Source organism: Eublepharis macularius, chromosome 2 (assembly GCF_028583425.1).
Source record: "Eublepharis macularius isolate TG4126 chromosome 2, MPM_Emac_v1.0, whole genome shotgun sequence".
In the NCBI taxonomy this organism is placed as follows: domain Eukaryota; kingdom Metazoa; phylum Chordata; class Lepidosauria; order Squamata; family Eublepharidae; genus Eublepharis; species Eublepharis macularius.
The window spans coordinates 70,125,154-70,151,698 of record NC_072791.1 but is presented as its reverse complement, the minus strand read 5'-3'; the positions used below and the strand labels follow the sequence as shown (position 1 = coordinate 70,151,698).

General features: G+C 40.9%; 1 protein-coding gene across 3 annotated transcripts in view; it reads right to left on the bottom strand.

The window, feature by feature from the left end:
- Positions 1 to 26,545, bottom strand: part of MIDEAS (mitotic deacetylase associated SANT domain protein) — a 78,791-nt gene that overhangs the window by 23,008 nt on the left and 29,238 nt on the right. For 2 of the 3 annotated variants that reach the window (XM_054970656.1, XM_054970654.1), the window contains exons 2-6: positions 12,952 to 14,616; positions 8,451 to 8,762; positions 6,608 to 6,947; positions 5,425 to 5,491; positions 1,022 to 1,164 (exon numbers count right to left, since the gene is read on the bottom strand). In XM_054970656.1, the coding sequence (XP_054826631.1) occupies positions 1,022 to 1,164; positions 5,425 to 5,491; positions 6,608 to 6,947; positions 8,451 to 8,762; positions 12,952 to 14,403 (2,314 nt within the window). In that variant the 5' untranslated portion in view covers positions 14,404 to 14,616. Of the gene's footprint in view, positions 1 to 1,021; positions 1,165 to 5,424; positions 5,492 to 6,607; positions 6,948 to 8,450; positions 8,763 to 12,951; positions 14,617 to 21,940; positions 22,138 to 26,545 lie in introns of those variants that run through there. The other variant, XM_054970657.1, reaches the window with a different exon arrangement.

The following is a 26,545-nucleotide window of genomic DNA, read 5'->3' as shown; positions in this document are numbered from 1 at the left end:
GATTATCAGGTATTGACTGCAAGTATTTGTTTTGCTTTTCCATATAGAAGGACATTTCTATAAACAATGCCATAGGGCTAATAAATAAAAGTTTACGAAGGTGTAGCATTAGATCATCTCAATAAGATCTGGGAGATCCAGGTTCAAATCTCCACTCTGCCATGGAAGTTCCCTGGATGACCTTGGGTCAGTCACACCCTTCACAAGGTTATTGTGAGAACAAAATGGAGGCATGGAGATCAATGTTGTAAGCTGTTTGAATCTCTATTAGGCAGAAAAGTGGGGTATCTAAATAAATAAAATCAATACTGACAGGATTTATTTTTCCCCTAACTGATTTTTTACAAAACACAAATTCGGAATGTAAGCGTTCCCATAAAATAAGTGTAGGAAGTAGACAAAGGAAAATTTATGGTGCAGCAGCAGCAGCAGCAGCTAGGATATGTCTCACCGCACACTAAAGTATTTTTCAGGGTTATCAGTGTAGAGGGCTCTTTCAGATGGGAAAAAAATGTGATTTCTATCATGTATGGTACATGGGCATCTTAGGTTACAAACCCACCTAAATAATGAGTCTTTTCTGTGGTGGCCCCTCTCCAAGAAGCCCCAATAAAATCCTATTTTCTTTTTAGAAACTACTGAAAATCCATTGAGTTAGCAGCAGAATGTTAAGGATTTAACTGAAAAGAATGACCGATTCAATTGGTCTGTTGATTTTTTAAATGATGCATATTGATAGTTTTTACTGTTTGCAAGATGCTTTGCAAGGAAAGCAAGGTTAAAAATATAGAAATGAATAGTTTAGGAGAAAGAAAAGGCTTTCAATTTCTCTAGCTGTCAGATCTATTCTCTATCTTATCTCCTCCTATGTTTGGTGAGCTTAACCTTTACACTGGATCAATGAACAACAGCATGGTGGACCATACAGCAAGTTTACAAATATGCGCTCATAAAAAGATAAACAACACACCAATCACCCCTGCTGCTTATCACTGTAACTCAAATTTTCAAAGCTTCTTACCATTCTCTTGGACAGATGCATTGGTTTCAAGTTCCTCCCATGGCTGCCACACTAGCTCTGCCTTGGGCTTGTCAGAAGCTGCCAGAGACCAATCTCTAAGAGGTGGGATCTCCGCTTGAAACCGGGATCCCACGTTGATACGCCTATAAAATAAATATTCATTTAAGATAGTGGGTCATGATGTGACAGCCAGGAGTTGCCACCCTGTAAGACGAACAGTCACAGGAATAATAATGCAAACAACGAAGAACCAAGATTTAAAAGCCACCCGAAGCAAGTATGTGTGGGTTTGCTCTGATACAATATTAAACCACCATCTGAAACTGCTTGAACAAGTGCTGTGCTTGCATGCTTTCTTCCCCTTGCACACGTGGGTAGTTTAGCTCAATCCATGCCAACAATCTATGGTTTCAGTTCTCCAAAACATGGTTTGAAGCTGATTTGGAGGAGAAGTTCAATTCAGAGTTTGCTGGTTTGGATGTAATGGCAATTTAAGGTATGAGCAGAATCAGAAGTCACTAATCAGTTCTGATCACATGTGGGAAGGATGGAGGGTATAAGTAAACTACCTACTTTGGTTTTATGTCTGAACCAACAATACAAATCTATACTATTATATTTATTATTTCACATATACCCTGCTTTCTTCTCAATGGGGATCCAAAGCTGCTTACATCATTGTAATCCACCCTACGAAGTAGATTAGGCGGACAGTGTATGTCTGGCTCAACATCACCCAATGAGCTTCCATGGCAGAGTGGAGATTTGAACCTGGGTCCCCCCAGCTCCTAGTCTACATCACATTGGCTCTCTGGCTCTATATAACTGCTAATCACAGAAATTTCCTCTATATAACTGCTAATCACAGAAATTTCCTTTTCCCACTCCATACTCGCTGAACAAAAGTTGTGGAAGGCTCAAAGCCCCAGTTAAAACATAATTTTGTTTTGTATCTGTGAGCCAGCGGCTAGAGTGGAAATTTGAGATTCAATATTCTGCTAAATTCAAAGCTTGCTAATTTGAGCAAGTTCATTTCACACCACTCTGAGCTCCCTCGAGGAAGGACGGGATTCAAATTTAACATCAATAACATGAATACATACACACACAGAGTTTATGAGTCTTTTTAAAAGGTATACAAAAATAATTTAGGGGGGGGGTTCTCCTGTTCCTATTGCTTCTGCATTAAATATGTGTAATTAGCAGAAGGCCTGAAATCTGCCATCTCCAGGGAGTATAGCTGAATCTCATCATATGACCACTGCAAAGCTAAAAATATGTTATATAAAGAACACTCCAAGTTGCATGTGTTAGTGTGAATGGCAGGCGGATAACCTTCTGTTAATCTGGAGACTGGCTACACTGCTGATTTCAGCAGCTGTTGCCTAGGATAATACACAGATTGTTCTCTTGCATGCCCCTTTTGCTTTCTTGATTCATCTTGAAAAGAAGGAGAGGTAAGTAACCATTTTTTTTTCTCCTTCTAAGTGAGTGCAGCAAGGCACTGAGGGACCTAAGGAGATAAAGCTGGACTAGGGAAGAATTAGGACAAAACTCAGTCACTCTTCACATTCAGTGTCACTTCTTGGTATTAAAAACCCTCGACAACTTAGAAGCATTCCAGCCCTTGCAAGGAAAATATGCACAAGGAGGCAAGTTTCCATGCACAGACTGAACACACATCAAGCTGCTCTATATGGAGTCTAGCCTGACACTGTCTAGTTTGAGCAGCAGCAGCAGCTTTCAGGGCCTCAGGTAAAGCTCTTTTCCATCACCTACTACTTGATCCTTTTAACTGGAGATGCCAAGGGTTGAACTTGAAACCTTCTGCATGCACAGCAAGAGCTCTACCACTGAGCCACAGCCCCTGTCCCAACAAAAAAGCCCAGTCACACAGCAGGTTCCTTTGCTGTATTAGGAACTGCAGATGCATTCTGTATGAAGACCTAAAGCTGCACTGTGGTGTTCATTTGGATTGCATCTGATGAAGCTTCTCCATCATGTTATACCAGAACACTAATCATAGTGCCATGCCTGACCATCAGGAGTACAGCTGGCAGAGGTGTAAGTTCCTTCAACAATGAGAAGCACTGCTCTGAGGTCAGGAGGAGCTATGACCCCACTGCCTTGTAGCTTCCAAGGTAGCTCCTGAGATCTTACCCCAAGCCTACTTTTGCCCTGCTGCTCAGTACTAGTGATGCACCAAGGGGATGAAGCTGCACCAAGGGGATGAAGCTGCACACCAGCAGCGTCGCTGGATGGAGAAATGGCTCCTGCTCTCTCTGCCTCCATGTTCCATAGGCACTAGTGCGGAGGTCTGATCGTCTCTGAAGCAAGCCAGGAAGGGAGGATCCTTGCAAGTGCAGCATCTTCTGTCTAGCCCCCTCCTCCATTTGAAGCCCTTAGGACTAGGGCAAAAGCATGGGTCCTTTAAGGGTGCCCCCTATATACGTTTACTCAGGCATAAGACCCGCTGAATGGGATATAAATGTACTCAAATAAATCTGCTTAGAATCAGGCTGCAAGATTGCCATCCAAAGGACACTTATTAGGCAATGTCTGCACCGAATGCTGTGAGACTTTCTTCCAAGTAAATCTGTTTAGGATTATCCTGTATGAACAATTTAGTAACACATTAATTATACTCTGAACTAGCCACTGTCATGTAATGTATTAGGAAGCAGAAATCAGCATCTACCCAATGTTTATCCCACCCTTCCTCCAAGAAACTCAAGGCAGTACACCTACTCTCCCCTGCTCCATTCTATCTTCACAACCACATGAAAGAAGTTAGATTGAGAGACAGCAACTGGTCCAAGGTCACCTGATCTGCTTCCATGGTGGAATGGAGACTTGAACCTACGTCTCTCCACTCCTATACGTATCTACACTACTTTAATCATTACCATCTGATATTCAAGAGATACTGTCCCCCTACACAGGATTCCTAATAGTTCCTTAGTTTCAAATTCTTTATTCTTATTAAAATGCACATACAATTGTTGCCTATCTAACAGATGTGAGGCCAGATGGTGCAAAGAAAATGCTTTGCAATGCCTCTGCCCCATCTTGACTTGAGTCTGGTATCTGCAATCCACAAGAGTGCAGTGAATGGCATGGGGAGAAATCCCTGGGCTCTAGTAAAAATAGAAAGTAAACCATACAATTGAGCTCATTCATACATTACACAGTGAAGAATAAACTGCATGAGCGCATCTATCAACAGCCAGAGGAGTTAGCCGTGTTAGTCTGTAGTAGCAAAATCAAAAAGAGTCCAGTAGCACCTTTAAGACTAACCAATTTTATTGTAGCATAAGCTTTCGAGAATCAAGTTCTCTTCGTCAGATGCATGATACAAACTGGTCAAATACAGAAGAGGAGGAGGGAAAGGGGAGAGAAGGGGACATATATCAGAAGGGGACAAGATGCAATTAGCGGGGAGGCAACCAAAACATTCCTTTGCTAGTAAATGTAAACATGTTTAGTCTTAAAGGTGCTACTGGACTCTATCAACAGCTTCTCTTTCTCTTAAGAGGAATGCAGACTGCTGTATGTAATTAAATGTAGAGTTCAGGTGTTTGGCAGGATGACTGTTATATCAGTACTTTGTAAGACTGCGATATACAAGATTAACAGCAAAGGATTCATTAGAGTCATAGTGCACAGAATATGAAGAAAGAGATTAAGACTTTTATGCATAAGATAGTGGTAAGATAGCAAGGTCTTTCAGGTAGCTTATACAACATACTTTAGTTCTTATTTATAGGGTATACTGTTTGCTAATTGTTAATTGTTTCGACTTGTATAATATCTACATGAATGGTAGGATGGCAGAATGGCAATGGTAGAAGCAAATCTTAGTTAGTCAATTAAAATAATGATGAGTGACAGAGAGCCACCTACTAATGGAAACTGCTAAGTGGTCCACAAAAACCTTATTCAGTTGATAAATTATGAACAAGACTACGGTTAACCTCTCGTCATAGGAGAATCTCAACTGCACAATCTCTGAAGAGGCAAGACTTCATCAAGGGCTGCATCCACACATCACTGGATATTGTGCTATAGCAATCATCTGCAATTGGACTGGTTTGTTCACACAGCACAATCCAGTTGCAAATGTTTGAGTGCAACGATAACTCAGCATCCAAGGAAGTGTGCATGCAGCCAAGGAAAGTTTGGACTTAGACATAAAGCAGGATATGCTCTGATGTAAGGGGAAGCAGCTGGAGAAGGATGAAGTGGAAAGTGACCCCGTTCCTCTCTTTGGGGGGGAAAATTAACACACATTTTATATCTGGCTTAACTCTCATTGAGACGTTCCCCCTAAAGTGGACAGGAAAAGATGCTCTGCCAATTTGAGCTAGGCACCTGTCATGTACTTATTTTTAATTGATACTTACGGTTCAATGCTGACTGGAGTAGCCTCTCCCATTACTGAAAGAACAGGAGGGGTGACTTCTGCACTATCTGCAAATAAAGATGAAACAGTTTATTCACTTTCTTAACTTCCACTCAAGGAATATAGAGCTAATGGAGTCAAACTGACAATAAGAGGTGGGAAAAGATAGCTAGTTTGGTTTTCAATCTCCTGTAACTTTACACTTCATGTCTACCTCAACTTGATGATGATGATGTAGATTCGATTTATATACCACCCTTTAGGACAACTTAATGCCTACTCAGAGCAGTTTACAAAGTATGTCATTATTATCCCCACAACAATCACCCTGTAAGGTGGGTGGGGCTGAGAGAACTCTGAAAGAGCTGTGACTGACCCAAGGTCACCCAGCTGGCTTCAAGGGGAGGAGTGGGGAATCAAACCCAGTTCTCCATATTAAAGTTCTGCCACTCTTAACCACTAACCAAAATTACTCTTAACTGACCTGCAGTGTTTCACTAACCCTACCACCTGCAACATTTTGCAAATTACAATTGGAAACTGTATAAACTGATAGTGCTCGGGTCATTTTTAACTCCAGTGGCACTGAAAAATAAAAGGAAACTGTAATTGGCATATACAGTCAAATTTTACAATGTTTGATTTCTTAGATTTTCCTCCTAGGTGTCTTTGCTTCAGTTCCCTGCACTCCCAAAGGAAATACTTAAAAGTATAGATTGTTTCTCTTTGTGGCTAGTGACATGTTCAATAAACCGCCAAGGTTTTTCATTTTCAGTAGGATCTAGCTGACAGCCGATTATTGAAGTACATTTTTTGTTCTGTCTGGGGTCTTTATTAAGAAATGTTCAACTTATTCTCTCTACCATACAAACATTTTTGCCAAATGATACTGCCTATAAGGGACTGGGGGGGGAGAGCAAGAACAAAAATCTTGAGACCATTTTGCCACATTTTTGCTTTCTAGCACCCCTTCCGATGCAGCTTTAGCTACTGTTCCAACCCAATTTACTAACGAAGGAAGTGTGCGCATACATCTTAATGCCAATGGCTGAGCCAGATCTGTATTCCCCTTGCCAAGAAATTCTCAAACTTATGGCAGTCATGATTCCCCTGCCAACTTTGATGTTCTCCCCATTCTACCCTCCCCCACCGCCCAAACCCCAAAGAGAGATGTAGAAACTTACTGGATCTCAGCAGAGTCCTGTGTGAACTTTTAGGAGTCATGGGGGGCGGAACTGAGTTACCACTCGCAGAAAGAATAGCATTGAAATACAGCCCTGAGCCCTCTCGCACTGGGCTGAGTATTGGAGGGGGAGTGTAAGGAGGTAGCTCAAAATTCCTATCAGAAGGCTGATCTGCCAGGCGGACAGGCGAGCGTAAGTGGCTCTGATACGGTGTGATGTTGGAATAGACTGGAGGAGCAATGAAGGCTTTTGGTGGAATGAAGAGAGGCTCCGGCCTGGGCCGTTGCTTTGGTTTCCGGGCAAACCCCTCCATTTCTTCTTTTGGAACAGCACCTTCATGCTACAAAAAAAAAAATGTGTTTTACTTCTCACTGCTCATGCTATAGAGAGCAATCCTAAACAAGTTCACTCAAAATCTTATTGATGTCTGCTCAATGGGGCTTACTCCCAGAAAAGTGATCTTAGGACTGCACTGATAGCTTGCTTATGTCTCAAAACTAAAGATAAGCCAAACAGAAACAAGTCACAGCTTACATCAATAAATGCTTATTTTTTTAACCTATGAGGGTATTTATGAAGCACCACCAACAAGGGACTTTAAAGGAAAAAAAAAACAGACCAGCCTTTGCTTTCAGAACTTAGGTTCTAACTGGCTCTACTCATTCACTCCAAGACAGTCACAACACCATCTCTGCTTCTTGGTTTCTCTAAATACATTCACCTTGTGATTTTTTTTCACTGAGCTGTGGTGACAGACTCAAACAGCCTCACAGAATAAACAAGAGGAAATTACAGTTTGATCAACAACAGACAAAACAGCCTAGACTTATGTTCTGGGCTAAGTAACTAAGAGGATATAATATCACAGCATAAGAGACACAAAAGGCAGCCTGGTGGACCAAGACCAGGCCCACATAGGTTTGTGTTTTTTGTCTGTCTTATTTGTTTAAATGGTTTTGGAGTTTGGAATTTCCCCAAAAATGTGGCATAGAAATGCTTAACGAACAAAGAAAAAAAAATCCATCTAACAACTGCCCACCCTACCAAGGCTTAAGTAAGCTAGTTGGAGTGAAGTTGGCTATGGTTTTCCACTGTATGCACAATTTATGTAAGCATGAAAAAAATTTCATGTTCTACTGCTAGGTATGACTTTCATGTAGGGAAAGCACTTTTGCAAAGGAAAAAAACATGGAAAGACAGGTGTACACCTTCACACACCACAATCTAAACATGCTCTTCCAAAGTGCTCTCTCTGTATGAAGCTGTAATATTTGAAGGTACCCTAAAAATCTGGAGAATTTAGAAAAAATGTATTGTTTGTATAATTAAAAATAAATTCTGTATCGATGAGCCTTGCTTTCCCCTTTCCAAGTTGACAGGAGGTACTGGTTTGCCATTTTAACATGAGATGAAACAAAAGCCAACACGCCCTACAGATAAACCACCAGGTGGCAGAGAGAACGCTAGGTATAGACCATTCTGGACCAGGATTACAATCCCTTTTCAATGCTAGAAAATCAAAATATACTCCAGGGTCTTGAGAACAGAACACATGATGCACGTGGGTCGTCATTACAGTCCCAAGAGATTACTCAAGGTCAAAATCCATTACAACCTACTGCTGAGTAAGGATAATCTGACTAGTAACCCACCCTTCCACCTACAGCTAAACAACACAGACTTCCTTGCCTTAGTGGCACACACCAAAAGAAAAAAGGCTAGCAAATCACAACCGACTTAGCAGAGATGTGCCCAGACCTAATAAGGTAGAGGCAGAAAGATTCCTTTAGCTAGTTCACAGGATTATTTTCCCCTTCCCACAAAATTCTGAAAACAGCCTTACCTGAGCAGACATGTCCATGTTCAAATTGCGATTGGACCTTCTCCTAGTGACTATTACAGAAGGTTTGCTTTCAGAAAGGCCACGGTCATTTGTCATGAACCTCTGAAACTTTCCTTCTTCACCTTTCTCCCTGCCAACATCTTGAGAGTCCAGTCTCCTCACTGGTACAGACACAGGAATGATGAGAGGTACAAGGCTGCTGTCCTCACGGGTTCTCTTTGGGGCTGGTGGAGAACTGGCATATTCCACAACACTCCTGGGTGCTGCTGCCACCGCCTCACTTCTATTCTTTTCTTCTGAAGCTTCTGGGTTCTTGGAACAAAAAGGCCAGACACATTAAGATCTCCAAAGTTTTCCTTCATTAAGTACTTTTAATATTTGCATCGAATTTGGCAGGCTGATAGAGTCAAACACTGACTCTATATATAACCCTACACACGAGTCACAAAATCTAAAACCATCTTCCTGCCAATATCTAAAGGTACTTCAATTTTGCCAGCAGGCAATCTGACCCAAGGAAGGTTGCAGAATTTGAGGAAACTACCAAGTCAAAGGAGAACATATTAAGAAGGGGTATAGAAATGATTTAATAAAATTAAATGAGTTACTAGCAAGAATAATCTACAGATTAACATTTCATAAACACAATGTTGAGTTTGCTTGAAAGATAAAACAACCAAGGAACTTAATAAAGACCTCTCTTCAGAAGTTACATAAAAAAAGACTTGGCTATAAGCTCTCACTGTATGTGACTTATACAGGGAAATTTCTTTTAAACTATTTATTAGTAGTATTAGCAGTACTGATGCACTGCAAAGATTTTTGTACAGTGGAAAGCTTCTGAACATAAAAAGACAGACTAAAATCTGGGTCATAACTGTCCTTCAAAAGGTTCATCACGCTGTGCATCTCTTGAATCAGAAAAATGTGAGACATATAACCAGGATATATGTACAGTCCTGCAACCACAAAGAGAAGTGGCACATGCAAAGTGTTTGCACATACTGTCAAGAACCACAGAAGGTCCACATTTTTTGCCATTTCCCTTACCCACAACCTACAATATACATATCCTACATGCTAGAGGATCAAGTGAACTGGCCTAAAATTGGATCAAATCTTGATATTGCTAAGGCTATTTGAGGGGCACTATAAACTAAAGGAGTAAATGACTAATATTTTATAACAAATATCGTTTGGCAGTACGCAGACCAACACCCAGGAAGAAGTCGAAGAATCTTTGTTGATTAAACAAGTGTAGGAGTGGAAACTGACACAGTTAGTAATAGAATTTAAAGGAAGATAGTGAGTCATTTCTTGAAGAAGGTAATTCCAAATGGGTAGCCATGATAGTCAGTAGCAGCAGAACAAGACAGAAAGACTAGCAAAATTTGTTCCAGAATAAACTTTTCAAGTCACAGCTCACTTTATTAGATGCACTGGAGTATAAATCCATCCGGCTGATTCATATACACAACAGAAGAAATGTTAGGGAGAAGCCTGTTCAAAACAAGACCCAATATAATCATGGTCTCTCACTGTAACATCCATTGTTTGTGTTGTGAATATAATCGGCCACCTCTTGTATAGAAACACACAATGCAGCTATGCAATGGGAAAAGGAACATCAGAGAGTTTAATATGCAGCGGCATCTCTCTCCCTTACGCAAGTAATTTACAAATCCAATGTATACATTCTCCAAGAATGTTAGGTTATCATTTCCCATATTCACACGGCGTTACTTCTAAGGGTATCAACTTCTGTCTGAACTGGACATTCTGCTGACTTCTCTGGATTCATGCTCTGCTCTCTGGCTGTCTTGCAGAAATGGAACTTCATCTTAGCAAACTTTTATAAAAATTAGCAGTACCACTAAGCACACTACAGATGGCTCATCTGGATAATGAATGTTCCGGGGCAAAAGGACACAGGGCAGGCTTACGCATGTTAGAGCTTGAGATTCCTGATTAATCCACACAGTTTAATCCACACCAAGGCTGCTTTTAATTAATTTATTTTTATTTAAAATATTTATATGCCTGCCTTCCTCCTAGAAAAGTCAAGCAAAAGAGCAACAGAAAGGGCAGATTCATTGATCTGTATCACAAAACAGTAAAAGCCCTACACAGGTTTGTGTGAAAGACTCCCCGTAGCTGCTTATAAAAATGCCACTGTCCTTGTCTACTTCTGATGAATCACACAACCATTTCGGAGGCAGAAACAGCAGTTAAGCAATTTTTGCTCTCCTCACATATAACAAAATAGTCTCATGAAATTACCACCAAGTCTCATGTTCTGGAAAACATCACACATATTTCCTGTTTGTTGCACACTTTGAAATAAGCACAAAACAGAGGGCTCCTGACCATACCCAAGCATATAAACATAAGGTATCAACCAGAACAACCTTGAACAGTTACACTGACTTAGGGTTTAACTATACTTAGGACTGTACTGTAAGCTTATCACATCTTTCAGCACCCACACAGCAACCAACTCTTTTTCATTTTTTCAAATTAAAAAATTATGCAGGTACGAAAAAAAATCCTCCTGTGAAATATTTTTTCTTTTAGAATGAGTGAAATGCTTCTTAAGGCCATTTTTTCACATTAAAAATGCCTGGGGGCTTTTTTCAATTTTTCCAATGGAAACATTGGGAAACGTTCGAGAGCTCTGAAAAAAACTCGATTTCATCCCCTTTGGAATGAGTGGAATGAAAGAAAAGGTTTTACTCAAAATGCATTGTATGAAAAATTTTTATGTAAGACAATCTACAGCATTAGATAATGATAACTTCTATGAATACTGTAGACATATACATTTCAAAAATGTTTTGTTTCAATTTATATAATTTTGGCTACAATATGCTACATTAAAGAGTTATGCATTTTCCGTGTTATAAAATTTAACTTAATACCCAAGTTTGCTGACAGTCCTACTCATATGAGTGTTCTGTCCAAATAATCGGAATTCAGTTTCTACCTTCAGCTTTTCTTCCCTTAATTCTCAGATGGCAAAATTTAAGATAAATGGGCTAAAGTAGCATATGGTGCAGTAGTATGCAGCTCTTCATATGTTGGATACATCTGCAACTTTACTTTAAAAAATGAAGACATTTAGATTTTCAAATTCCATAAATATGCCAAATAGCAAATTTTTATGTGCTACATTATTAAATTAGAAGTTCTTTAGGTTTGATAAGAAAATAAGTACTGCATATCTTTCCATTCTCCCCATATTTCCATTTTTCCAAGGGCGGGGGCTAGTTTTTTCAAATGACTTCAAAGCATCTGAAAAGTTTACATCACTAGTTTCTGTCCGAAGACAGGGCATGCTCTTCCTCGCTATTCAAAAGTGGTTAGAAGCATGGAAATAGTTCCATTTTCCTTGTTCTGGCTCTGTTTCTGTTGTTCAGATGTATCTCTAAAACATGAGCAATGTTTTACATTTTTGTTGTGATCTGCATCTGGATTCCCTATGAGAGGAAAGCAGCACAGACATATTTTACGGAAAAATGACATTATTTCTCTAAGTATTATTTTTATATTAATTACATTTCAACCCTGCCCTTTTTCTGGAGGGAATATATAGGATGTCCCATTTTATCTCCACAAGACTGGGGTTAAATGCTTATTTGTCCAAAACCACATACTGAACTTCATAGCCAAGTGGTGGTGACCCAGAATACTCCAGTCCAATATTTTATTATGTACATATTGGGCTCCACTTCTTCTTTTGTCCCCGACTCTTCTTTTAGCATACTGAAGTACATAGATTTACTGGACAGGTACCATATCCATTCAGTCAAATGACTGCCCTGTGACCACTAGAAATCCCATTCAAATCCTCTCTAGTTTCCAATGCATTAGTCAAAATTGCCAGCTTTTCCTTTCTGTGGGCTACAAGCTTAGTTTCTTTCCTTTTAAAAAAAAGATTCTAAAGTTTTTGTTGAAGCTATCAATTTTTAACTTAGAGCCTATTTAGGCCCTGTAGACATGAGAGAAAGGCTGGGGAAGATAGCACTTATCTCACATATTCTCCTCAGCTGAAACAAATGAGACTTCAGTCCCATTCCATGGAAGGGAGTGGCAGAGCTAGTTTGCAACTCAGATATTTTTCTTCAGTTCCAGAGGGGACAAGTTACACCTCAGGAGAAGGGGGGAGGGGATCACACATGTACCTTATTTTTTTCCTTTCCAAACTGTGCAACAGCTAAACGTGGAAAAGTTTTATAAGGTCACCATCTACTAGGCCCACATGACACTAGCATAATCACCATCCCCAGAGCAAAACATGGTAGACAGCTGCACTCGCCAAAACAAGAATTGCTTGTTTTCCAGCAACTGCATTTACCAGTGTGTGTGCTGGAACACAATTTGCTGATAACAGCAAACTCTTGCTAGCATGATGGTCTGAGGAGATGAGTGAGAGGAACTAGTAATGGATGCTAACTTTAAGGTGTTGCATATTGGGAACGGAAACAGAGGACACACCCTTTACCTTGACGTTTTGAAGAGAAGCCAACTCCACTGCCTTCTGAGCCAGGGTCAGCAAATTTGCTTCTTGGGAAATACGTCGCCTTCTCCGGGTGCTCTGGATGACACCACCTCTAACTCCTCCAAAGTCATTAGTTCTCTGGCTAACACCATCTGTTGTGGCCACCTGCTTTTCTCCCTCTCTAGTACTTTCGTACGTGCCTGGTTTCTCCACTTCACCTCCAGCTGGCATCTCCCCATGTTCTATTTCTACTTTGTTCAGCTGTGAGTAAGTCTCTCTGTTACTATTGAGTGTTTCAGACTGGTGTTGAAATTGGACTTCTGGATGCTGCTGTGGTTGCCAGTGATGTGGCAACATATTACCAGAATATTCCTCAGCTGGCCTGGAAGCCAATACTTCCTCTGTGGCAGATGGTGGCAGGACACCTTCCTTAGAGAGCCTTCTTGATCTTCTTGGGAGGGAGATCTGAGCTTGAGGTAGTACAGTTTGTGGGTTCTGTTCCGTTAGGGCTTTCAGCAGCTCCTGATTCCTCTCAGGAACTTGGTGGAACTGATGGGCAACCATGTGATGCTGGGGGGGCTGGGATGGTGCCACCACATGAGGCTGTGCTACAGAGGCAGCCTGCTGGATGCCAAAGGCTTGCATGGATGCCTGTTGGTGATGCTGCTGCTGTGGATAGAAGTTCTCAAACAGCTGCAACTGTGGAAGCGCTTGTTGCTTCTGCTGGGTGGTGAAAGCTGGGCTGGAAGAAGTGGGAGCCTGCTGAAAGACGTGCAACAACTCAGGATGCTTCTGGCCCTGGTGGCCAAAGGCCACTTGGAAAGACTGCAGAGGCAGAGGCTGACTCTGTTGTTGCTGTTTTTGCAGCTGCTGGAAAGAATTCATCTGGGCCTGCTGTCTAGCAAGTGTTTGCTGATCCAGCTGAGCTTTCTGAGACATCATCTGCTGGACAGCATCTCCATACAGGTCAAGCTGGGACACCATCACACCTTTCTCGTGATTTCTTTTCATGGTATCAGGGTGGCTGTAGAAACCTGGGATGCTGGCATTGGGGTGCCCCCCTTTCTGGCTGCCTCCATAGACCATTCCATGGTTCCATCCTCCAGGCGGATGTTGCCAACTGGTATCATCCCTCTCAGCCACCTGGTTCCCCATCAGGGAGTTCTGCCACTTGATAGCAGCCACTTGCTGGGGAGTCATTCGTGACTCACCTCTATCTGGAGCATAAATAGAGTTCAGCAAAACTGCATTGCTGGGGATTCCGGCGAAGACACCTGATTTGGAAAGCTCCATAGCTTGAGAGGAAGGCACACTCCCTCCATGCCCATAATACTGCCCTCCTTTTAGCTGCTGCTGCTGCTGCGCCTCTTTCATTGGGACATCTTGCTCACCGAAAAATGCAATCCGCTTTCCAGCCCTCTTGGTCGAAGATTTAGGGTGAGCCTGCAGACTCATGGCACAGGATGTCCACCCAGGAACAACAACAAAAATCAGATAAACAGCCAACCCATTGCTGCTGCTAGAGCAGAAGATAAAGGTGATAAAAAAGAAGGCAGCAAAGAGTTTTCTTCACTCTCCAATTAAATCCATGTTGAGGTGTATGAGATTCAGATTTCAAACTGATAGCCTTCTTTATCCTCTGTAATTCAAAGGGATTCTGAGGTCCACCTGAAAACAAATCAACAGATAATTAACTTCAGATAAACATTTCAGGATCTTAAAATGTATATGGAACTACTGTGTAAAAGTTTGTCAACTGTTACTGAAAACCATTTATAGCTATATTTCTGTCTATCTTCCTTGATCCATCCCTCCTTGCCCTTCCCCCAAATTCACAGATAGAACATACTTCACCTGTTGGTGATATTTTACAAACTGCACAACAAATTACTGTCACAGCTTCCAGCCGGGTTTCAATTTTTGAGACCCAATGTAACAAATACTAAGTTTCTGCTCCAAGCCTTTCATCTTCTTCCTTTTCTTTATCTATATGCTTCTCTCTTACAATATCTCCTCCAATTTTTGGGGTCTTTTCTCACAGTGAGAATGCTTTTGTAAAGACAACTTTTACTATATGCAATTTCAACATCTGATATTTCCTCATCCTCTTTTTTTGCTCTTGATTCTCCAAAGTTCAACACAACATGAGACCTCTTCCTCAAGCCCTCTAATGATGCCAGAGAACCTGGGTAGGTCTTGGCTACCCTGAGTTTTGGAACAGACAATAGTAGTATCTTTTGTTTACTCTGCCGTTGCTTGCTCCAAACACCAAACATAGTAAGCCTGCCCCCACCCAGATTCTGCATATGGTAGAAAACAGAGAGGGAGGCAACCACAGACAATATCTGGGTCCAAATCTATGGACCCTAGATTCTACCACAAACTTTCTGCCCACATTATGTACCACAAAGATTTTTAAAATATTCACAACAGAGAAATTCTTATGTACTAAAAAAACATTGTAATGTTCATTCATCAAATGAAGTATTTTCAGGCTTTTTAGACTTAATAATCGAAACTGAGTATAGGCCTCTCTTAATGAAATATTTTTTAAAAATGTGTCAAATATATGCTACTATTACATTATACATGCTATCTGCTTTGCAAGTTGCACACTCCTTCCCCAGCTGAGAAGCTATGTAGGAAAAAGCTATGGATCATTTTCTAAAGTACTGGAACTATACAGAAGCGTGTGGGAAACAAGACAAGTTAATTGTACAGAGAGATCTGGATTACTTGGTAGGTTGTTCACATTTCAGCAATACGTGGTTTAGAAGATTATAAAGCAGGACGATATATAAATGGGGCTTAGTAAAAAAAGGGTCTTCTAAGCTTCTCTTTCTTTAAAGCACCTCTAATTTTTTCAGTCTAATTTTGAGCGCCCTCTCAAAGCTTTACTTATTGTTTGTCTACATCTTTAGATTCCATAAAGAAATATGCCAAAAATCCTTCCATATGTTAGTTTTTAGGATTTCGGGGAGCTTGAGTTGGCCAACAACATAACACCCATTTAGCCATGATCCACTTAGCAATTCCACAAGATTCTTTCTTCATTGAGCATGTATATTTTTGACACACACAAAAATTAAAATAAACTTCAATCGAAAGCTCAGCACTACTAAATGTTGCTCAACCCCAAAGAAAAGTAATTATATCCTAAAGAGCGGCAAAAAGGAAATGAGAAATACTGCACACAAGTCACACAACACAACTTCAAAAATCAATACACAACCAAAGTACTAAATTTTAATCCTCCACATAAAGATGATGAACATCAATCTCCCTAAGAGTTATGATGCATATCCCTAAAATCAGTGTGTTTGATTTTTAAGCAGAAAAGCCCCTGGTTCAATCCCCTGCATATCCACTTAAGATATGGAGAGCCACTGCCAGTCACAGATAATGCTGACCTTAACAAGCCAATAGTTTGACTCAGCAGGTAGCAGCTTCATGTGTTTTATGAGGCAGCTGCCTCAATCCCCACTCACAAAAACTTTTAAAGCTCTTAAAACCTACACACATGGCTTCTCAAACAGAAGTAGCCTGTCAAACTATTTTACTTCATCTTCAATTTTTTAAAACTGGAGACAACTGTTGGCTTTCTAGAATTACTGTAAGGAAGCCCTTCATGTGCTTTAAGAAGAATACGGTACACGGTGTAGTTACTGAATAAAAGCCAAAGAAAACTTGCAGCCTACTACTAACAAAAAATCTTTTCTATACTTACTCTAAACCTTGAAAAGTAAGGTTTGATCAGCCAGAGTATAGCGGCTGTTTTGGATGTTAATAACCAAAATACTACCTACAACTTATTACTTACATAGGGTTTTTTTGTTTCAAATTAAAAAATAAAAATAGGTTTATAAATGTATAAAAAACAGGGTTGCACTTACCTGTAACTGTTGTTCACTGAAGTCTTCTATGCAGGCACACATGGGACTGCACATGTCTACCAGCTGCTTGGAAGATCTGTATAACTTAAGACATCCTTGAAAGGGGTATCCCCCCACACACACCTATGGCTGTTTCCTGCCCAAACAGGACTTTTAAAGCTATACAGATCCTCCAAGTGGCTGGCCTGCACAGACCCATGTAGGACTGCACAGAAGACTGAAAATTAACTGATGTTACTCAACAAGCAGAGCTAAGTACTAGAATGCAACATTCCACTTCATGAAAAAGTGTATATCCAGGTTGCTGGGTGTTTGGGTGTTATGGAAGACCTAACATGAAATGGATTGACTCAATAAAGGATGTCGCAGACTTCAGTTTGCAAAACCTGAGCAAGATTGCCAATGATAGGATGTTTTGGAGGTCATTAATTCATAGGGTCACCATAAGTCAAAAGCAACTTGACAATACATAACACACATAGTGAACAACGCCCAAATACAATTTGTCTGTTTTTCCAAAGCAAAACAAAACAAAACAATCCAAATATGAAACATCTCATTTGCTATAACAAAGTGGTTTGATAGGAAATACTTTGCATTATAAACAATACAGAGCAAGAAAGTCTTTTGGTAGTCTAATAAGTAATCATTTTTCAGAAGCTAGGTTTCTTAATCAAAATTTCCTCTATTAAGAACCAATTCTTGTAAAAATTTACTGATTTTCCCATACACATACTTATTGACAATTAATTTTAGTTCACCAGGCTTCATTAGAATAATAAAGACAAGTTTAAGTTTCTAAGAGGAGTTATTCTAGTCTTGCAGTCACCAAATTAGGAGCCCAGTAGTGAAAACAGCAACTTTTTGACATCATGGGTGGCTTTGAATAGAACATGTGCATTGCACATGCTTAGAAAGAATCAAGAGGGAGGCAATGGGAAACCACTTCTGCTCATCTCTTGCCTTGAAAATCCCTTGAGGGGGTCACTATAAATTGGCTGTGGCTTGATGTCACTTTTTATTATTTTTGTTGTTGTTGTTACATTTGTCAGCAGCGTTTGACACAGTCAATTACGATCTTCTGACTCACCGCCTCGCCGATGTGGAGATACGAGGGACTGCCTTACAGGAGCTTGTCTCTTTTCTCCACAGTCGGGGACAGAGGGTGGCGCTTGGGGAGAAATTGTCACCCCGTCACCCATTGGTGTGTGGGGTCCCACAGGGGGCAATACTCTCCCCTTTACTGTTTAACATCTATATGCGCCCCCTTGCCCAGCTGGTGTGAAGTTTTGGGCTTGGGTGCCATCAATATGCAGATGACACCCAGCTGTATCTGATGATGGACGGCCGGCCCGGCTCAGCCCCAGATGTCCTGGAACATGCATTTGCAGCTGTGACTGATTGGTTGAAACAGAGTCGACTGAAACTGAACCCAACAAAGACGGAGGTCCTATACTTGAGCCATGGGGGACTGGATTCGGGACTCCGGCTCCCGACCCTCGATGGGGCACAGCTTGTGCCTGTTCCAAGGGTTAGGAGCCTGGGGGTGATCCTAGATGCCTCCCTGAAAATGGAGGCACAGGTCACATCGGTTGTCAGATCTTCTTTTTTCCATCTGCGGCAGACCAGACAACTTGTCCCTTAACTGTCTACCTGTGACTTAACTACAGTGATCCAGGCAACGGTCATCTCTAGGTTGGATTACTGCTCTACGCGGGCCTACCCTTGTGCCTGACCCGAAGATTACAGCTGGTGCGAAATGCAGCGGCGCGCATCATTATGAAAGCACCGAATAGGGTGCATATTACACCAATATTGCGTGAGCTGCATTGGTTGCCAGTGGAGTATCGGATCAGGTTCAAGGTTTTGGTATTGACCTATAAGGCCCTGTGCGGACTGGGGCCAGCGTATCTGAGGGACTGTCTCTCCCCGTATATTCCCCAGAGGACCCTCCGATCAGGAGAAAAGAAATTACTATCAGTCCCTAGCTCCAAGGAGGCCCGCCTGGCCTCGACTAGAGCAAGAGCTTTCTCAGTCTTGGCTCCTACCTGGTGGAACACTCTGTCTACTGAGACCAGGGCCCGGCAGGATTTACTATCTTTCCGCCGGGCCTGAAAGACAGAGTTGTTCTGCCAGGCTTATGGCTGAGGCTGGGCCTCCACTGGCTGGAGGATATAACATCTACTCCCCTCCCTATGAGAGCTGCCCACCACTGTTCTGAAGCTGCTGCCATGTTTCAATTGCACTGCTGCACTTTCTGTAATCGCCAAAAAAAAAAACAGAGTGCTGCTATTTTTAATATCTTTATACAATGCTTTTAATGTTTTATGATAATGTTTAATGAAATGTTTTAAATGTTTTAACTGCTGTTATCCGCCCTGAGCCTGCTTGCAGGGAGGGCGGAATATAAATATGATAAAATAAATAAATAAAATAAAATAGAGAGAAACAAGGATGGACTCATTTCCCATCCCTTCTGTGGTTATCTGAGCAATTATTATCAGTGAAGGGACCAGCTGGTCCTCAATTTTCTCTTGTGTTCATCTGTCTGTACAATTTCCATGTGTTAGTTGCCTTGAACATATTACTGGAAAGATAGGATATAAATAAACCAAAACTGAATAAATATCAAGAAATGAAGGTACCACTGATACTATGCCCCTTAAAATGGAAGGTACTTTATTTAGAAAGTGGTGATGTGGCCAGAAGCTTCTGCAATGGCTGTCCACACAAAAATCCCCCAAAGAACAGAAAGTGCTAAAAAGCTGGATCTGGTCAGCTCGTTTTTTTCACAGGCCTTCCACAGCAATTAGAAGCCATCATTCCTACTCTGGAATTTCCCAATGAATAGCCACACATGCTCAGGAATTCCCCAGAGAACAGCCTTCCATTCTTCTAGGAATGGTTTAAACTGTGCTCTGTGGGTTTTAAAATAGCCTTTTGGCATCAAGCAGTAAAGCAGGCAGAAGGAGAAAGATGAAGGAAAGTACCTAAATACTTTTGGCTGCAGACAGGCAAGAAGAAAAGGCAAACCAGAATAAAGAACAAAAGGATTATCTGCCCTGTCTCTAATAATGCCATACACACAGAAATGGTGAACTGCAATGTGAACTTGAATCACACACACAGTTCACCTTATCAGAAGACACTGGGGAAAAGGGTTGAAAAACTTTTACCTATACTAAACTGCATTAAAACAATAAAGTTGATGTGGAGAATACTGGTAATGCATGGTAAATACTATTAATACTGACTGATGCTTATTTTCTACATCAGCCATATGTACACAGCTTGCTGTATAAAGAACACACAAGCCTAAGAACTATAAAAGGGACTGAAAGACTGTATTTTTGGCAATAAATTCTGCTGCCTGGTGGATCTCATTTCCAAAGAATGATAAAGGTAGTACACAAAGGGCTATTACCCATCTTATAAATTGTCTGTACTCCTATGGCAGTGATTGATACGAGAGATGGGCATGAACCGAAATACGAACCAAAGTTCATCACAAACCAGGCCGGTTCATGGTTTGCGAACCAGCAGTTCGTCAGAGCCCATTTCTGATGAGCCACCACAAACTTCAGGGCGTTTGGTTCGTTTTTTGGTTCACCACTGCAGACAGCCTGGTGCCAATCAATCAGTTTCCTAGGCAATGGGGGTTGCGCTTTCTGCAGACCTTCTGCTGACCTGGAAGTGGTGATTTGCTGGTCTGGAAGTGATGTTTTCACGAACCAAACAAACCCAATTCATGAACCAGGACAGGTTCGTGAAAGTTCGTGGTTTGTGAAACGTGACGAACCACAAACCACATGGTTCTTTTTTTTCTGGTTCGTGCCCATCTCTGATACTACTCAGCCAGATGCTTCTCTCACATATTAAGATTAATTAAGATTTATGCTGGCTTGACATCAGTAACTTGCCAGAACAACCTGAATTTGGCATTTTTTCCAAGACGTGCAACACCACGAAAAGAAATAGAATGATCATCCCAGTGTTTCTCTTCTACTGTACCATAAGGTACAAAATCAAACAACTCGGCGGGGTGGGGTGGGGGGTTGCTTCTCAATATAAAGTATACTAAAAGAAAAGGCAGCATTAGATTGGCTTCTTCAGCAAAGCCTAGATATAGTTCTTTGAAAGATCTGTTCAATATGGGGTGCTGGAGGAGAGTTTTGCCAAGGACAGCCAAAAAGACAAGCAAGTGCGTACTAAATCAAAACAAGCTTGAATTCTCCCTGGAAGCTAAAATGACGAAAATAAGACTATATCGTACTTTGGTCACATCATGAGAAGACAAGATTCTCTGGAAAAGTCAATAATACTAGGAAAAGGGGAAGGCAGTAGGAAAAGAGGAAGACCTAAAACAACATGACTTGACTCTATAAAAAAAGCTAAGTCCTCCAGTTTGCAGGATCTGAGCAAGTCTGTTAATGATAGGACGTTTTGGAAGTCTTTCATTCATAGGGTCGCCATAGGTCAGAGGTAACTTGACAGCGCATAACACACACACAATATAGATTTACAGTGCAATCCTATGGTGAAATCAATGGGCTTAGACTTGAGTAACTCTCCATAGGACTGCACTGTTAGACTCCTAGAAGATAATACAAACAATAGAACACAAAAGCAAATGTGCTACACAACATATGTAATAATGTATTGTATTGTATTATATTTTGATTTCATCTGGAGATTCCATAAGCAAGTTGGTGCATGACTGGCATTTAATCTTGCAAACAAATCCACAGAAGATTCTTTGTAACCTATCTGTCCATACATATCTATGCTAGTCATTTGGCATACTGTGATAACCTAAAAGATATGAAGAACCACCTTGGTACATAAGTTTTGCAGCCTGGTCACAATTCTTGCTTGAAACCAAGCAAGTGGCTATTTATAAGCTTTCACTGAATTCCATCATAGTCTCTTATATGGAATGCAATTACTGCATTTCGCTTCAAAACCTAACAATGCATTTAATTATACATATTTGAAAATAAATATCTGCCTCAGTTCCCATTAATAAAAAGTCTTCTCAGTCCTGAAAAATCTAAAAAGTAAACTTAGACAAGAGGGTTGGAGAAAGAGAGCAGGCATACAGGAGGATTTCTGCAACTTCCACTTTCTTGCACAGCTTTACTTCCTTGCAAGTAGCTCATAGGTCTGCAGTTTCACTGAGTCATTTCCTCATCCATTTATACTTGTGGCTTTCACTCCTGCCTCTGCATGCTGGCTGCCAGCAGTGGAATCCTGCAATTGGATCAGAGAGCCAGGGCGTTTCTTCATCAAGCATAAAATGCTTTCAGCTTGTTTTTCTGCTCCTCTTTGGCGGCACAAAAATATCTTGGGGAGAGAAATAGGAGATGGAAAAATTCTGCTTTTGAAATGCAACTGATATACAATCTACTTAAACAAACATGTATAAAATTCTGGCAGGAGACCAGACCACAGCAAAATAATTCATAGCCCAAAACTGATCCCTCTATAACTTGGCAGCTCTGTAACAAGTTCCCTTTTTGTATGTCATTTATTTTGCTTTTGTATCGCTGCTATAAGCAGCAGACTGCCCAAGTCTAACCATGGAGTACAAAGCAACAAACTGATAATATTCTCTGATGCTACAACAGCCATAACACAAAATATTTATTTCTGAGAGATTTGGGGCAGAAATCCAATTCCCCAATCCAATTTCTCCATCGTAGGTGTATAAGCAGCTATCTGTTAATTCATCTGTTAATTTATTCACTTCAACTTCATTTTTTCTTGCTTCCTGACTCAAATCTACAACTTCTGCTTGTCCTCTCACATGGAGATTCGTATAAAAATGTTCTTCCTTTGTGCATCAATCTGATCCTCTTCCCCATCAATGAAATCTATTTAAGTGTCAAAGATTCCTCTCCCCACCCCCCACCCCTTCAGACAAGTAGTTTCTAAGAATTAATGCTTTGGCTATTAACAGCACTTTGCATTAAATCAACTTTTAATGACAGCAATTTCCCAGGAGTCCACTTTCCATTTCTGTTTTTCAATTTCTACCACAGTTCTAGCTATTTAATGGAAGAACCTAAGCAACTCTTGATAACACTGGTGTTAATGCTGTACTCAAAATATATTTTAAAGAGTTATTCTGCACTTAAAAGAGTTTAGATCAGCTAGCTACAACACATAGTTTTGAAGGTACCTCTTCTCTAGTATATACGATATAAAATGATCCCACAAAACTATTTATACTGCAGGTAAAATATAATCCATATCTCATTTTTGTTTATTTATGTGCACACAAATGAACTCATATATAAACCAACAAAACAACTTGATAATGTGGGAAAGACCCTTTATTCCATTCTGGCAGCCAGAATTATAACATTGGTTTTGTTAATAAAAAATATGCCCATCACAAAATATTCAGTGCAATAGCTTCCTCAGAGCACCTCCTGAACCCATGTGGATTACTTTCTTTTCTAAAAAGATCACAATTCAAGATTTGAAGTGTTTTAATGGGTGGCTTTAGATAAGCATTCCGCAGTTGTAAAATGGGAATTCAAGTCATTTATCTGCCTCACCAAGGTGTTGCAGGGCAAAGAAAAATAGGCTGTGGCATGCTGTGCATTTTAAAAAGCTGGAAGCAACTTGATGGCATGCAACACACACTCTTTTTACAGAAATATTCAACTTCGTAAATATCACTTATTGCCTTCTTTTCAACATATGTTAGAATTAATATATTTTGGACCTTTGGGAGGCCCAACCTTTTGGAGCCTGCAACACTTTTCAAATTTTGATTATATACATAAAATGTGTACAGAGACTTGCAGAAAGTAATCCATGGTTTTAAGAAAAACAAATTTTAAGACAGCTTCCTGGATAATGGAACACTAACGGGCACATTTCAACAGCAGAACAAAAGGTTCATTTGGATACAATAATCTCCTAGAAAATACAGTGAAATTAAACTATAATTTAGTTACCAAAAGGAATATACTCTTTGTGTATGCAATAGAAATTAAGAATTTAGAAGCCTGGAGATCAACCACGGCATAGCAATAAAGCCAGTCGGTGTAGCTGATACACTGTGGTGGGAGAGACCTGGGTTGAAATGAGCTGGGATGGCCAGAGAGTGACCTTGCACAGAAGATAGTCTCAGGCAGGCAGGCAGCTGCGTTGGTCTGCAGTAGAACAGCAAGATTTTAGTCCAGTGGCACCTTAGAGCCCAACTAGATTTTCAGGGTATGAGCTTTTGAGAGTCAGAGCTCTGAAGAACGGAGCTTTGACACTTGAAAATTTATGCCTTTATACTTTTGAAAACCTATACCTTTACTGATCTCTAAGGTGCCACTGGACTCAAACCCTTGCACAAAAGTTACTCTCGGCATACCCGACCTCACAGAACTGCTAGGAGGAACCATGTTTCTAAAAATGTATGAGAAGAAAAATAATTTTATCAACAGAAAAAATAGATGGGTAGTTCCTGGTACAAGCATCCCTGAGGCCATGCAATAGTGGCTTGCCCCAAACCACTCATCATTTAGACTAAGTCCCACATTTGGGGAAAAAACGGTGCCTTATTTAATAAAGGCAGAGATACTGTAAAGATGTATTGAGTTCATATATGTGCAGTGAGCCAAACAGCTTTTGTAGCCTTTCTGGCCACTATGGATCTCTCTCAGGTTGTGAAAGGCCCTACACGTAACAAAGATCATACCTTAGACTTCAATCTTTTGTACTGAATCTTAGAGGAAGGTCTGGTCAGGGGGCTGGAGGTTCAGTGTATATAGCATGGTCTGATCACTTGCTATTCAAGACACAGATGAATGTGGCATTGGCACTCTGCAAGAGGGAAGGGGTTGGCAAAATTGGTCCACCCACAGCAACTGGTTTTCAGAACACCCTAAGGGATTTTGAGATCCCAGCAAGTATTTCTGCAGAGGCTACAGTGAGAGCATGGAATGAGAAGCTCCTGCATTCCAATGACATGATTTCCTCTCGTCATTCACATCCACCTTCTAGGCGTAATTCAGTGGTTTCATTTACTACTGAGTTGAATAACTTGAAGAGAAGGCTGAAAGACACCTTGAATGACGATGGCAGAAAGCTCAAGCCAAATTGCACAGAGTGGCTTATAGAGCTTACTGGAAGACCTATGAGGCGGCAGTGAAGAAATCTTACTTCACTGCTATTGTTGCATCAACTAATTCACACTCAGCTCAACTTTTCAAAGTAGCTCTGCAGTAATAATAACAACAACAGTACACTTATATACCACTCTTCTAGATAAGTTTAGTGCCCCACTCAGAGCAGTGAACAAAGTCTGTGTTATCATTATCCCCACAATACAGCTGGGGCTGAGAGGAGTGGCTTACCCAAGGCCACCTGCTGAGTTCTTGGCAGTAATCGGATCTGAAACAGCAGAGTACTGATTCAGAGCCCAGTCACTTAACCATTATGCCTCTGAATTCACATGAATCAATGGTAAGTTGTGACACCTTTGCAAAGGTTTTTCTGCTGACAAAATCTCTCAAATACATTCTGATTTGGATGCTGGTTGTAACACAGTGATGACTCCTGAAAAACACCCAGTAAATCATCTGGTCCATTTATGGATCATAACCACAATGGTGTCAACAGGATCTTAGGATCATTCTTCCTGGGCAAAAATATCGAGAGCTGTAGCAGAACAATACTAGGCCTTCTTGGATAAATCACCTGACTTAGAACCATTTCAATTTGGCTTCAGACAAAGCTACATATGAAAAGGAGACACACTGGTGGCTTTAGCTGATGATTTCTGCTTGAATGCAGACGAAGACTATGCCTTGCTGTGTTTACTGGACCTACTAGCAGCCTCTGATACAGTGGATCATGCCGTCTTATTGAGGCACTTGGAAGACGTTGGGATTAAGGGATGTGCCTTGGACTGGAGAAGACCCGCCTTTTTTGTTCTTTACAGTCAGGACTCAGAGGGTCACTTTTGCAGACTAACTGTGACTGGTGTGAAATTTGTATCTCTTTATCCAAATCATCTCGTAATTCTATAGAGAACCTGAACCAATGCCTTATTTCTGGCTAAGGGTGAACAAGTTGGAACTAAATCCTGATTAAGACAGAGGTAACATTGGTTCGGAAGGCTGAGAAGGACACTATGTTCCCCATTGTCAGTGGGGTCCAACTAACAATTGCTGATTCAGTCAAGAGACTAGGGGTTATACTGTACTCAGCATTACTGGTGGAGAAACAAACCAATGTACCTACCAGCGTTAAGTACTGTAACAAAATCTTCACCTCTAGCTTAAAAATTATCTTAGCTGAGAATGAGCAGAAAGAGGGAGGGGAAGCTAGAGCTTTCCAAGCTGTACCCAGCCTGGGGCTTTAGTCATGCAGATGCCTTAACTGGCTGAAGACAAAGGCATAGGGACTTCTCAGTAAGCTAGAGCCTTCTAAGTTAAAGAGCCTACCTTTACAGAAGCAAACTGATCTCCATATCAGAAGGAGCTGTTTGAGAGCTGTTTGCATCTACTCCTCCCTCCCCTCCCCTACTCTATATCTGACCAGTTTCTTCTTGCCCTCCGTGCATCTGACGAAGAGAACTGTGATTCTCAAAAGCTTATGCTACAATAAAGTTGGTTAGTCTTAAAGGTGCTACTGGACTCTTTTTGATTTTACCTTAGGAGAAGAACTGGCTACGGCATGTATACAGACAGGGACAG